Source organism: Lithobates pipiens, unplaced genomic scaffold, assembly GCF_037356315.1.
Source record: "Lithobates pipiens isolate NorthernLeopardFrog02 unplaced genomic scaffold, aLitPip1_a1.2 Scaffold_16, whole genome shotgun sequence".
NCBI classification, from domain to species: Eukaryota; Metazoa; Chordata; class Amphibia; order Anura; family Ranidae; genus Lithobates; species Lithobates pipiens.
This window is the reverse complement of record NW_027507748.1, coordinates 19,276,332-19,290,913: the sequence shown is the minus strand read 5'-3', so window position 1 is coordinate 19,290,913 and position 14,582 is coordinate 19,276,332. Positions and strand designations below refer to the sequence as shown.

Below are 14,582 nucleotides of genomic sequence, written 5' to 3'. Positions count from 1 at the left end.
GGCGCCGTGATTGGCCGCGCAGTCATCTGGGACCTGTCACGTGTCCCAGATGGCTGACAGGAGGGAGGGGGCAGAGCTGAGCCGTTCCTGGGAAGTGATGTCACCAGCCCGGGCACTGAAGGAGGCAGACTACGAGCGACCCCCTGGCAACAGGCATTTAGAGGTGAGTTTAAAAAAAAATGTAATTTTTTTTTTTTTTTTTTTTTTTTTTTAGGAATTTTAATTAATTTATTTTTTTTCTGTGCAGCACCACTTTAAATCCGCAAGTGATTTTTTACCATTAGTATTACACGACATCCTACGACCACGGGAGGAGGCAAAGGGGGGCAGGCTTTATGCAGCCTGACTCCTCCTACAAATACAGGATGACCTGCGGTCAGCCTTACACTTATATCGGCTTTTGGAATTAACAAATGTAGCAATTTAGAATTTGGATGAAAGGTTTAGTGCTGGAAAACACCTTTTGAAAGATAAAAAGTGCATTTTATATACAACTATAGAGATCAGAGCAAAGTGAGGAGGAAAGAGGGACATTGCTCCAAATCAGGGGCAGTTGGGAGGAATGTGAATATACCTCAGACATGTCACAGTGATATGATGATTCCTCTCTATGGTGTCATCCTGATCCTCATTCTATCACATGATTCTGATGACATCTCCCTCCTCCTGACAGCTGTCATATGACCAGTGAGGAGGATTGTACCACAGACAGGGAGGGGGGGAACTGCTGGTGATCTGTAATGCTGACACATCTCTGTACACAGAATGCTGACTATCCCCCCGCCCCGGTATAGATGGTACATCCCGGTGTTATATAGGTGGTGACAAGCAGAGATCGGGTGATACCAAACCAGCGAGATGCCTCTGAAGTGCGGAGGAGTCGGGGAGACCAAACCGGCCGATGCCACCGTGCAGGAGCTGTGCGACCAGGTGAGGATACAATGTATCTGTGTGCGGGGAGAGGGCAGGACTAGGATACAATGTATCTGGGGAGAGGTGACGGAGGATACAATGTATCTGTGTGCGGGGAGAGGGCAGGACTAGGATACAATGTATCTGGGGAGAGGTGACGGAGGATACAATGTATCTGTGTGCGGGGAGAGGGCAGGACTAGGATACAATGTATCGGAGGGGAGGGGGGAGGACTGGGATACAATGTATCTGTATACACTCCAATGTAGGAAGAATGTGCTAATTGCTTGTCACCCACAGCAACCAGTCAGAAGCCAGACTGGAAATAATTTGGAAACTGTTGCTATGGGCAACAAGTGTGAGACAGCAAAAGGTGGGTGGGGTTGTTATTGTCTTTAGGAACCAGAGTGTTTATACATAATAAAAAGTGTGTGTGTTGGGTTGTCAATGGTGGAGGGTAGTGATGTGATTGGTGCTCTGTGATGGTGGGGGGTAGACAGTGGAGATAATGGTTGGGTGCTCTGTGATGATGGATGAGTTGGTGAAAGGCGGTAGTGGAGGAGGTAACGATTGGTGGGGTGCTCAGTGGAGGAGAGAACAGTGGGGGTGCTCGGCGGGTGGGGAAGGGAGCTGGCAGTGGGGGTGCTCGGCGGGTGGGGAAGGGAGCTGGCAGTGGGGGTGCTCGGCGGGTGGGGAAGGGAGCTGGCAGTGGGGGTGCTCGGCGGGTGGGGAAGGGAGGTGGCAGTGGGGGTGCTCGGCGGGTGGGGAAGGGAGGTGGCAGTGGGGGTGCTCGGCGGGTGGGGAAGGGAGCTGGCAGTGGGGGTGCTCGGCGGGTGGGGAAGGGAGGTGGCAGTGGGGGTGCTCGGCGGGTGGGGAAGGGAGGTGGCAGTGGGGGTGCTCGGCGGGTGGGGAAGGGAGGTGGCAGTGGGGGTGCTCGGCGGGTGGGGAAGGGAGGTGGCAGTGGGGGTGCTCGGCGGGTGGGGAAGGGAGGTGGCAGTGGGGGTGCTCGGCGGGTGGGGAAGGGAGGTGGCAGTGGGGGTGCTCGGCGGGTGGGGAAGGGAGGTGGCAGTGGGGGTGCTCGGCGGGTGGGGAAGGGAGGTGGCAGTGGGGGTGCTCGGCGGGTGGGGAAGGGAGGTGGCAGTGGGGGTGCTCGGCGGGTGGGGAAGGGAGGTGGCAGTGGGGGTGCTCGGCGGGGAAGGGAGGTGGCAGTGGGGTGCTCGGTGGGGAAGGGAGGTGGCAGTGGGGTGCTGGGTGGGGAAGGGAGGTGGCAGTGGGGTGCTGGGTGGGGAAGGGAGGTGGCAGTGGGGTGCTCGGTGGGTGGGGAAGGGAGGTGGCAGTGGGGTGCTCGGTGGTGTAGGTGGGGAAGGGAGGTGGCAGTGGGGTGCTCGGCGGGTGGGGAAGGGAGGTAATAGCGGGGTGCTCGGTGGGGAAGGGAGGTATTGTCAGTTTTGCTGTGTATAACTCTGACTATTATTATGGAGCCTCTCCTCCTCCTCGGGCTGCACACAGTCGGAGTTGGAATTACAATTCTGCAGCCTGCAGTCATCTGAGCAGGTGACTCATTGTAATGGGATTTGGGAGAGGCGCCCACATCATGTGACTTTATGACAAACACCTGGCATTGTCTGCGTTGAGCAACCAGCTGCAGCGTCCCGTGTTCAAGTTCCCTTTTCACCCCCGGATCCTCTATGATGAATCTCTGCTTATGAGACCTGCATTGGGCAGAACTCCAGCCACAAATAAAAACCATATATGTATATATATATATATATATATATATGTATATGTCACACTGCTCAGATCTGATCGTTGTTTTCAAACCTTCTCCTATATCAGTTCTGACATTTAACTTCTGAAATAATTGGGATCTTTATTCAAATCAAATTTTAGTGTAATTTTGTTCTTTCATTTCTGTGTCCGGATCTCAATTTTCTTGTTTGCAAAATCCTATATTTTCTGGAAAACTAAAGAATTAAAAATAAATGAATAAGAGATGTACCTTTTCATATAATTTAAGTTGTGCTGGGTGGGGATGTTCTTCAGGTTGTATAGTGTGATCAGGGCTCTCGGGGTCTGGTTGCCTCCAATTGGCACCAATGTGTACTATTATCCCAACCCCTCCATAGCGTCAGACTGAAGGGGCAGTCGGCCTCAACTTCCCTTTTTGGTCACCTGAGCCAAAGCTGAGCACAGAGGGTTCATCTCCTGTGTTGCATTACAGCTGAAAGTATTAACAAAAAATAAAAAGGAAAGGGGCATGCTGACAGAAGGAGAGAGCAGGGTTGAAAATCTGTCCGCTGATTTGCCCGGGGGATGGGTTTGAATGCCAAACTCTGGGCATTTCTTATCGGGATTGGCCATCATTCAAGCAGAAAGACTGAGGACATCTTGTGACGAAGGGAGGGTACTGCAGGGGGCAGCTCTGGATTGGAGAGTATAGAAGCATGAGATGTTTTTATTTATTTTTATTTTTTCCTCCAATAAGACATTAAAAAAAAAAACTAAAATTGGATCTTAATCTTGCTGGATGGCTGCTAACGGCTCATATAAAGCCACAGCCAGCACTTCCATTGAGATCGGAGCCCAGTGTTCTCAAGTCAGATGATGGTTTACTAAAAGCTTTGTAATATAATGGCTTCTCATACTTTGGTATTACTGTGTAAATAAATGATACCTGTCACTACAGGAGGGCCACTGTCCCCAAAGTAACTTTTTTTTTATTTTATTTTTTTTCTCCTCCCCAGGTGAAGGCGGAGGTGGAACAGAAAAATGGACGAACGTTTAGCACATTCGTTGCCGTCTCATACAAAACCCAAACGGTCAATGGAACAAACTATTTTGTTAAGGTAAGTGCAGTCTGTGCAGTCTGTGGAGGCTACATGCATGGCAGCATCGCACATCGTGGTGCAGATTAAAGTACTATATATCTAAAATTTCCCATGGCAAACCCTATCAGATTTCTTTTTATTTGGCCATGTGTCCCATTGGGGAGATTTCTTCCCTGCCTGTCCTGTAGATGTAGTACCCTATTGGAATATAATTGGCTGCTAGCTAAATTTTACTTTAGCTCCTCTGTAAACCATGGAGCTGGGCTTGATTACTTAGGGCTGCTGCTTTGTTACCACCTCCTGTCTTCTAGAGACTTCTATATCAGGGGTGGCCCATCCATTAAGGGCGCAAGGCCCCGCCCCCCCATCCATGCGTCTGGCCCCTTGCAGCACACCGGATGCATGAATTGCAATGTGTTTGTTTCTAATCACCTGATTAGAGCCAGAGGCTTGAATAGGGTGGGTTCGGGATGCAGAGAATGCAAACTGAACCCACCCAGGTGTTATAACAGCAAATTTAATATTTACTATTGTAACCCTGATCCTCCTCCCAGCCAATCAGGAAGTGGGTTTTGAGACCTGTTGCCAGATTGGCTGAAAGGAAAGGCGATCCTATTGGATGCCTAGGAGGGGAGGAGCCGCACACTGAAAGTCTCTGTGATGGAGAGGACAGAGCCGCTGCATGCTACCTGCCTAGATGGGGTAGGTGCTGAACCAGCCAACAGTGGGGGGTGGAGGTGCCACCGACCACTAAGGGGGTGGGGGGGGGGGGGGTTAGGGACCCAAAAAACACCAGCCACCACTGATCAGAGGTCTCCAAACTTGGTAAACTGTCCCTCAGATCTTAGGGGGGCTGGACTCGGCATTGGGAGTAGAAAAGTTCCTGACATCAATGGGAGTAAGCCATGTCTCAGCTTTGGTGTCATTGGGAGGAATTGAGCCCCATTGTTAATGTTAGAGGATGAAAATGGTGCTCAAGAGCTGGATAAAAGTAAGAAAAGGGCTGCGGTTTGGAGACAACTGTTCTAGAACATAGTGGGAGGTGTGCCCAGAAGGTGGAGGGAAAGCCCATAAGTATTCTGAGGCCTGAGCAGCAAGGGACAGTATTCCTGGGTCCAGTCCTGCAGGAGGAGAAACCTGTTTAAAGGGCTCTGCCCCCTGGGGCAGGTGTCTGGGATGAAACCAGCCTGAAGGAACACACTGAGGTCCCAGCTAGGCTTAGCTGAGGGGGGCCTATTTACAGGTCCTATTCGAGGGGTCCAGTTGGGTCAGGAGACTACTCACGGGAGAGGGCTGGTAAGAGTCTGTGGGAGAGAGCCCAAGTTGTCCAGAGGTGGTGCGAGTCTATATCCCTCACTAGGAAGATCCTGGTGGATATCAGTAAGAGGCAACTGATTTGTGGCTGGGTGAATACAAGACTCAAATTCTGCAGAGTGAGGGTGTGGTGCTTTGAGACTGTGGTTCAGGAATTTGAGTGGGAATGCGGCTCTCCTGAACTGCATTCCAGTGTGTGTGTTTTCTGAATAAATATGCACCAAGAATGCAAGCAAGATTTTTACACTTCAACAGAATTGCAACGGACCATAGTTTCATAGTTAGTAAGGTTGAATAAAGACACCAGTCCATCCAGTGTCTACCCCTATCCCTGTACATTGCACACTCACATTGGTCCCTACCCTCAAGGAGCTCACAATCTAAGGTCCCCATTCATATAATAGGGCCAATTTTGGACAGAAGCCAATTAACCTACCTGCATGTCTTTGGAGTGTGGGAGGAAACCGGAGTACCCGGAGGAAACCCATACAGGCACAAGGAGAACATGCAAACTCCAGGCAGGTAGTGTCGTGGTTGGGATTCAAACCAGCGACCCTTTTTACTGCTAGTGCCGCCCAGTGTGAGGACATGTATAGAATTTTTAAAGGGAAGCTTTTTTCTGAGCTTTTTCTTGTGCTTTAATGCAAAAGTGCTTCCAAAACTGCTCAGTGTAAAAGCAGCCTATTGGCCGAAAAGGTGCCGACAGTGGCTGAAAAATTTATTCATGCCCACTCTAATTCATGAGATTAGAGTTCCACCCAAAGGTGGAACTTCTGCTTGTTTGTCAATCCCTCAAACCCCCCCCCCTTCCTCTGGTGTTGGGCCAATTGGAAAGAGTAGTGTGATGGATCCTATCCCACACTCCTCTGAGTGCTTCTGTCAGTAATACCGTTTCCTCCAGTCTGACCATCAGAGATTATAGCTGCATTGAATACAAGTCTAGCCAAAAATGGCTTGTAGAATCTTGAATGCTTTATTGGACAGAATACAGCCTTTTTTATAAACTTAACACAAGGGGTTAGATAACGAGGTAGGGCTGGCTCATGGATACTACCCCCTCCCCTCTAGCAACAACTTGAAAGACAATTATATAATTAACATGTTGGTTAACACAGCACTAAAGGCAGTCTAGGTGACCAGACAGTCTGTCTACAGAGGTCAATGTGATCAGCTCTTTCAATGATCATGTATTCAGAATTAACAACCAAGTATAGTCTTTAAGCATATACAGGGTTCCCAGAGTCTGTGTCTTGGGGGACATGGACCTGAATCTAAAGTTACACCACCTCCAGGGTCCCCAGGCATACAGCCCCCAAATGCCAGGGCCCGTGATCTGTAGTTAAGAGGCTAGTATTCGGTCCTCCTCCAAAAGCCCCTGTCCTGGCTAGGTCTGTCACAAGACTTTGGTTGCCCCAGCAGAGATATAGATCTGGCATTAGAGTTCCTGGGGCTGCTGTGGATCGTCCTTTTTCAACATACACCAGGACTGTCTGAGGATGAATACCTGGAGCTCAGGCAGCAGAATTGGGTGGAACTCTGGATTGGAGCCCTCCAACTCGCTTGTATAAAACCAGGCAGAGTGCTACCAACCTCTGCCCAGCACCGGCAACAACTGTGGAGTTCCAGGGAGCTGGGGCAGTCGGGCTCTCTCCCCAACCGTTAGCTGGAGCAGATAATGTAGGGAAGCTCCTACACCCAGCTGAACTGCTGGCAATGGAACAGAGCGCTGCTGGCCTCTGCCCTCAACTAATAGAGGACGGATTTCCTGTAAAGGTGGATGGAACTTCAGTCTCCACCTGTATACCTCCAGGGATGCTGGGCAGTCAGCCCAGATGCCCAACAGCATGATGGACTGAGCCCAGCCACCCTGTCTCCTCTCCTGCGGCTAAAGGGACTCCAGGGGGAAGGACCTCCTGGACACGGACTGTCTGGTCACCTAGATTGCCTTAAGTGCTGTTAACTAACATGTTAATTATATAATTGTCTAAAGTTGTGCTAGAGGGAAGGAGTATCCATGAGCAGCCCTACCTCCATTATCTAACCCCTTGTGTTAAGTGTATAAAAAGGCTGTATTCTATCCAATAAAGCATTCAAGATTCTACAAGCTATTTTTGGCTAGACTTGTATTCAATGCATCTATAATAATCTCTCTGCTGGTCAGACTGGAGGAAGCGGTATTACTGATGGAAGCACTCAGCAGGGTGTGGGTAGGATCCGTCACAAGTAGTGTGCTTCATGCATGCGTAGTAGGGAACCGGTCATTAAGTCGAAAATGGCTTCATTGCCGGGTTCCCTTACTGGCAATGGTGACTGCACCTGACAGTTGAGCGGAAGATTGGCTGCGTTGCTGACATCATGGGCTCCCTGGGACAAGTGGGTCTTCTCCTCCTCCTCCTCCTCCTCCTCCTCCTCCTCCTCCTCCTCCTCCTCCTCCTCCTCCTCCTCCTCCTCCTCCTCCTCCTTCTCCTCCTTCTCCTCCTCCTCCTCCTCCTTCTCCTCCTTCTCCTCCTCCTCCTCCTCTCCTCCTCCTCCTCCTCCTCCTCCCCTCCTTCTCCTCCTCCTTCTCCTCCTCCTTCTCCTCCTCCTTCTCCTCCTCCTTCCTTCTCCTCCTCCTCCTTCTCGTTCTTCTTCTCCTCCTCCTTCTCGTTCTTCTTCTCCTCCTCCTTCTCGTTCTTCTTCTCCTCCTCCTTCTCGTTCTTCTTCTCCTCCTCCTTCTCGTTCTTCCTCTCCTCCTCCTTCCTCTTCTCCTCCTTCTTCTCCTCCTCCTTCTCGTTCTCCTCCTTCTTCTCCTCCTCCTTCTCGTTCTCCTCCTTCTCCTCCTCCTTCTTCTCCTCCTCCTTCTCCTCCTCCTTCTTCTCCTCCTCCTTCTCCTCCTCCTTCTTCTCCTCCTCCTTCTCCTCCTCCTTCTTCTCCTCCTCCTTCTCCTCCTCCTTCTTCTCCTCCTCCTTCTCCTCCTCCTTCTCCTCCTCCTTCTTCTCCTCCTCCTTCTCCTCCTCCTTCTCCTCCTCCTTCTCCTCCTTCTTCTCCTCCTTCTTCTCCTCCTTCTTCTCCTCCTTCTTCTCCTCCTTCTTCTCCTCCTTCTTCTCCTCCTTCTTCTCCTCCTTCTTCTTCTCCGTCTCCTTCTTCTTCTTCTCCGTCTCCTTCTTCTTCTTCTCCGTCTCCTTCTTCTTCTTCTCCGTCTCCTTCTTCTTCTTCTCCGTCTCCTTCTTCTTCTTCTCCGTCTCCTTCTTCTTCTTCTCCGTCTCCTTCTTCTTCTTCTCCGTCTCCTTCTTCTCCGTCTCCTTCTCCTTCTTCTCCGTCTCCTTCTCCTTCTTCTCCGTCTCCTTCTCCTTCTTCTCCGTCTCCTTCTCCTTCTTCTCCGTCTCCTTCTCCTTTTTCTTCTCCTCCTCAAACTGAAGCATACTAAACAGTTTACAATGCTTCAGATATGAATGAACACAGTGAGTGATCGGTACCAATGACTGATTGGGTTGATTTAGAAAAGGAAGAGGCTGGTAAATGACATTTACTAGCCCCTGCTCTCCTCTCCATCCTGAATGATCTGGCCACAGCATTGTGGGACAGAAGGAAAGCCAGCAGCACTGCAGGGGTGCCCAGGCACATCCAGAGCACACCTATTCTGAACAGCAAGCAAGGGTCCTTCTCTGCAGCATGCTGGCAGGGGACAGGCTTTTCTACTCAAGTTGTAGCTATGTTGTGTGTTTTGATCCATGAGAAGCTCTTCAAGCAGCACAATGCTATTGGACTCTACATATAGTCCAGTGATTCTTCTAAAGCAGTTTTTTTTCTTTTAGGTCCAGCTCGATGGGGATGAGTACTGCCACCTTCGTATACACAAGGCGTTTCCGCACGCACAGGAGAAGGTCACCCTGTCCACCACCCAGCTGGGGAAGACCAAGGAAGAGGAGATCGCTTATATAAACTGAGCAGAGTCCATCCTCACCATCCACATGCAGTGCAGCCGTGTTTGTCACTACTCTCCTCTAATAGACTTTCCGCTCATTTTCAAAAATCTCTTCTCTAATTCCGTAACACAAGTCTGGTCCTAGCGCTCCTATGAGTTCAGTTATCGCAGTGCATTCTGGGATACGAGGCTGCGCCATGTAGAGAATATATTTTGTACTTTTGTTTACCTTTTTGTTAACATGCACATTTATTAAACCTGGTGTATTTCTTTAATGTGTCTTGCTGTGCCTCTATCTTTTCTGTGTCCATTCCTCTGATGGAAGATCGGTGACCAGACCTTTCTCCATTCCACCCACCATGGTGGAAAGGACAGCAGAGTTCAGGTCACATGAGAGCATTTGGCCAGTGGGGGGGGGAGGAATTTTTGGCAGGCTGTGTAAGTGAATGGGCATGCACTATAAACTTTAACATGGCGGACCAGAGTGTGTTTAACCACTTGAAGGGGAGTTCCACCCAAAAGTGGAACTTCTGCTCCTCGCCCCTGACATGCCACATTTGGCATGTCATATTTTTTTATTTTTTGAGGGGAGGCAAGAGTGTACCCAGTTTAGAGTGACTTCCTCCTTCCTGCTTTTGGCCACCTGTTGGGGGGACGCTGACAGTGAAACCGAAAGGTGTCATGGCCTGGTGCCCACAGTTGCTATGACGGTGCCGACAGAGAGAAGCGAGGCTCCGGCACCCGCATTGCTGGACCGTGGGACAGGTAAATGTCTGTTTAGTCAACAGCTATGCTTTTTGTAGCTGCTGACTTTTGGGGAGGGAGAGAGACTTTGTGTGTGGGTTTTTTTTTTTTTTTTTTTTTTTTTTTTTTTTTTTTTTAGTAAAGGTGGCGAGCTGCCAAAAAATCAGATTGCGGTGGACATAGACTTTTTTTTTTTGGGACCAGTGACATTAAGACCCCTTTCACACTGCCAGCGTGTTTTTCAGTCACTACAGCGCTAAAAATAGCGACTAAAAAGTGGCTCCATTCACACTGGATTGGTGTGCTAGCAGGGCATCACAAAAAAGCCTGCCAGCAGCTGCTTTGGAGTGGTGAACTCAGTACTGCTCCTCATTTTAAGTCAATGGGGCAGCGCTGCAATACCACTGGCAAAACGCCACTCCGGTTGGATTTAACCTCATCCCCACTGGGCACGTGCATCGGCTCCATTGTCGCGCACCCCCAGCACTCTTAAAGCAGCTAATGTATAGCTACAATGGCTTGCCCAGGGGAGCCAACCTGCTGCAGTATAATTGCGGTGGCTGGTCCTCAATAGGGATGAGCTGGGTGTTCGACTAAGCCAGAACTTTGTGGGCTGTTCGCACCATATTTGTGTGGGGCTCACAGCCCACAATGCACTCCGCCATTGCTGGCTGATGATTGGCCAAGCATGCACGGTGACATGCATGCTTGGCCAATCAGTGTGGCAGCAAGGAGAGCCATAACTGGCCACAGGCCTGGCCTGTGGCCAATTATAGCTCGGGGGGTTTAGTACACACCCCCACACTATATAAGGCGGCGTTCATAGAGGATAGGCAGGGACAGTGTCTACGTTTCTTGTGATTGAACCTAGCGCAGTTACAGTCAGTGTATTGTGCCACCCACACAGCATACACCTGAAGCTACCCCAATTGCTTGTGTTCTTCAGATCCTATACCGCAGGCAGCTGCAGTAATTACAATCGGTATAATGTGTCATCTGCTCACTGTGCACCTAAAGCTACCCCAATTGCTAGTGTTCTCATCTCCTTGCAGGCCATTAGTATGTCTGGAAGGCCAACAAGGAGAGGCAGACAGTCACCAGCCAATAAAAGAGGGCAAGCAGGCTCTGTGTCTAGAGGCAACAGTGCTGGTTGTGGATGCAGTGCATTGTCAGTGGCACGTGGCCATGGCAGATGGTTGTCCTTATTTTTGGCAGCTGGACGCATTCGGCTGCAACATGCCGAAGACTTGGTAGTAGAGTAGATGACCAAGCCCTCCTCATCCTCTCTCACCCAGGCTCAGGGTACTGGCAAAGCAGCTGCCAACACGGCCTCTTCCCTCATCTCAATGTCATCAGTGACTCCTTCCCTAGACCCACCATGTCCTCCTGAGGAGTCCCCCGAACTGTTTGAGCACAGTGTTGGGTACATGCTCCAGGAGGATGCCCAGCATTTTGAAGGCTCTGATGATGACACTCAGCTAGAGGAAGGCAGTAGTGTGAGTGCAGAGAGAGGGGATGCTCAAGAAAGACAGCAATCTGGCAGTCATGTTCCACCAGCTGCAGCATTCTGCTAGGTTTGCTCCAGTGATGAAGAGGGAGGGGATGATGAGGGCACTGACTCCACGTGGGTGCCTGGTAGGAGAAAGGAGGAGGAGGCACATCTGCAACGAGGCAGGATGCCCTCCGGGGGCCAGCTTAGGGGCAGCACACCGACTGAATCACACCGCAGAGCTCCGCCTGTGCAGTTCGCTGCCTCTGCGCGTTATTCTAAAAGTTCTTTGGTGTGGGCCTTTTTTGAGACGAGTGCATCAGATCGCACCGCTGCTATTTGCAACATATGTCTCAAGTGTATCTCGCGTGGCCAAAACATCAGCCGCTTGGGCACCACATGCTTGACCAGACATATGTTGACCTGCTATGCAGCTCGTTGGCAAGCGTACTTCAAAGACCCACACCAAAGAACAAAGCGGACCTCTCCTTGCTCCTCATCAGCTGGCATCTCCAACCCCACTAGACCTTCAGTCCTCTCTGAAACCTGCTCTGAGAGGAATGAAGGTGTAGAATTAGGTGTGTCACAGCCAAGTGCTTCCGGGCACTCTGCTAGCAGTACACCCACGTCTGATTATAGCAGGCAAATTTCCCTGCCCCAGCTGCTGGACCGGCGGAAGAAGTTTACTCCCAGCCATCCACATGCCCAGCGGTTGAATGCTAGCTTGGCTAAATTGCTAGCACTTCAACTGCTACCTTTTCAGTTGGTAGACTCGGCCCCCTGTGTTGTGTGGTGATTAATGGGTTAAAGAGTCTGAGCCATAGGTGTGCTCTGGATGTGCCTGGGCACCCCTGCAGTACTGCTGGTTTCCCTTCTGTCCCACAATGCTGTGGCGGATCATTTCAGGATGGAGAGGAGAGCAGGGGCTAGTAAATGTCATTTACCAGCCTCTTCCTTTTCTAAATCAACCCAATGAGTCATTGGTACCGATCACTCACTGTGTTCATTCATATCTGAAGCATTGTAAACTGTGTTTAGTATGCTTCTGTTTGTGAATGAACAGGAAGCCACTTGGCACAGAGCACTTCCCATTCATTCACTGTGCAGTGCAGCTGAGGCTGCAGAGAAAGGGACTGAGGGATCTCCCTTCAATCCTTTTCTGTCTTAAAAGTCAGAGGGTTTGAGCTTTTGGGGTGCGTACAGCTATGGTCTGTGCTAAATAAAAATGCAAAATCAATATATCTTCTGCTAGATGAAAATTTTCCCCATGTTACCCTTTAATCACTTCCCACCCAGTTAATAGCAGATTGATGTCCGGGAAGTGGTTCTGTTATCCTGACTGGGCGTCATATGACGTCTTTCAGGATAACATGGCGCTGCGCGCACGTGGGGGGCGCACATCGCGGCGATCGGTGGTGCGGTGTGTCAGTCTGACACACCACTCCACCAATCTTGGTAAAGAGCCTCCAGCGGAGGCTCTTTAGCATGTGATCAGCCGTGTCCAATCAGGGCTGATCGCAAAGTGAACAGGAAAAGCCATTGATCGGCTTACTCGCGTCTGACGGCGTTTTTTGATGCATTTTGCAGAAATGCAAGGACATTTTTTAACATGGGTTCCTATGGAACATGTTCACATCAATGCATTTTTGTGCCTCTGCGTTTTTGGAAAGGGTCGGGGACTTTTTTTCATGCAAAATGCAGCGTTTTGCATGTAATAGAAGTCAATGGACCTGCATCAAAAACACAAGTACTGCTTTTTTGCCGCGATTTGCTTTTTTTTTTTCACTGTATATATCTGGCTGCTCAGCAACCACAGTGTAAAAAAAAAAAACGTAAAACGTGGTAAAAACGCGTGTCCAAAAACACGGCAAGCACCGCAAAAAGCACTGCAAAAACGCTCAAAAGCAACATGCATAGATGTGAATCGAGCCTTAGTGCCGGTTCACACTAGCGTGATGCCAGACATCGCATGTAATTCGCAGCGCACTGCTGTTCACATTACATGCGATGTCTGTGCCGTGTGATATCAGCCATACAGATAGAATGGCTGATATCGCACCACATTCGGTCCAAACACGCACAGGACCCTTTTTTCTGTTCGGACCAGAATCGCATGGGTGTTCACACATATGCGATCCGCTTCATGTCCGAACTGTCAGTTCGCAGTGCGATACGCGAGCTGAAATGGGGGTGTCGTTAACATATAATGACACTCCCCAGCAGTTCGCATATGGCAGTGTGAACTGCCATGCATGTCGGGAGCGATGCGGGAACCCGCACATGATTCGCAGAGTTCTCAAATCGCGCTAGTGTGAACCGGCACTAAGTCCGTACGGTTCAATATTAAGTTGGCCCGCCCTTTGCAGCTATAACAGCTTCACTTCTTCTGGAAAGGCTGCCCACAAGGTTTACGAGTGTAGAAATGTTTGGCCATTCTTCCATATGGATGGGCGAGTTTGGGGTGGAGGAACTTGACTGGCCTGCACAGAGTCCTGACCTCAATCCGATAGAACACCTTTGGGATGAATTAGAGTGGAGACTGCGAGCCTGACCTTACAAATGCGCTTATGGAAGAATGGTCAAGCATTCCCATAGACCAGTGATGGCGAACCTTGGCACTCCAGATGTTTTAGAACTACATTTCCCATGATGCTCATCTACACTGCAAACATCAGGGGTGCCAAGGTTCGCCATCACTGCCATAGACCAATGGCGGCTGGTGCTCAAAATTTGGGGGGGGGGGGCGCACACAAAATGAAAAAAAAACAACAAAAAAAATACATCAAGCACAGCCACTGTGGCCATCTAACGGAGCCACCGTGCCTTCAAACGGAGCCACTGTACCCATCAATTGCTGCCAGTGTGCCCATTAATTGCCGCTACTGTGTCCCATCAAATGCCACTACTATGCCCCATCAAATACTGCCAGTGTGCATCGCCTGTCACTTACCTGTCTCGCAGTGGGTCAGCGACGGTGTCCTGCACGCTCCTCGCTGTCTTCTTCCATCCTCTCTATCAGGTGTCCAAACACAACCAATCACGTGACAGGTAACAGACCCGAGCACCCGATTGGCTGAGAGGCGGTTGAGTGTTAGCAAAGCGAATTCCTTCACTTTTGCTAACAAACAGCTGTGTGAACGGCGAACGCACAGCACTGCGCCCGCTGGTCACCTTTTTTGGGCGTCTATTCGGCTGGATTCACACCTATGGGGCATTTTTAGTGCTTTTTGCATTTTGCAGATTTGCACTACAGAACGTGTTCCATAGGAAACCATGTTAAATGGACTGTTGTGCAAATCTACAAAAGCACTAAAACTGCCTAGGTGTGAATCCAGCCTTAGAGCCTATGGCTCTAATCGGGTTCTTCCAAAAAAAAAAAAAAAAAAAAAAC

The 14,582-nt window shown here is 50.0% G+C and overlaps 2 protein-coding genes across 2 annotated transcripts in view; one reads left to right on the top strand and one right to left on the bottom strand.

The window, feature by feature from the left end:
• Positions 1-14,582, bottom strand: part of LOC143981648 (uncharacterized) — a 281,237-nt gene that overhangs the window by 46,785 nt on the left and 219,870 nt on the right. The window lies entirely within an intron of this gene.
• LOC143981646 (cystatin-B-like) lies at positions 769-9,233 on the top strand. Its single transcript, XM_077479636.1, has 3 exons — positions 769-930; positions 3,657-3,758; positions 8,849-9,233. The coding sequence occupies exons 1-3, from the start codon at positions 859-861 to the stop codon at positions 8,978-8,980; spliced, it is 306 nt and encodes a 101-aa protein (XP_077335762.1). The 5' UTR covers positions 769-858; the 3' UTR covers positions 8,981-9,233.

What these genes read in the sequence shown, in the direction of transcription:
- LOC143981646 (XM_077479636.1), top strand. Translation starts at nt 859, where the DNA reads ATGCCTCTGAAGTGCGGAGGAGTCGGGGAGACCAAACCGGCCGATGCC. An exon ending in TGCAGGAGCTGTGCGACCAG is followed by an intron (nt 931 to 3,656) that starts GTGAGGATACAA and finishes TCTCCTCCCCAG; the next exon opens with GTGAAGGCGGAGGTGGAACA. An exon ending in GAACAAACTATTTTGTTAAG is followed by an intron (nt 3,759 to 8,848) that starts GTAAGTGCAGTC and finishes TTTTTCTTTTAG; the next exon opens with GTCCAGCTCGATGGGGATGA.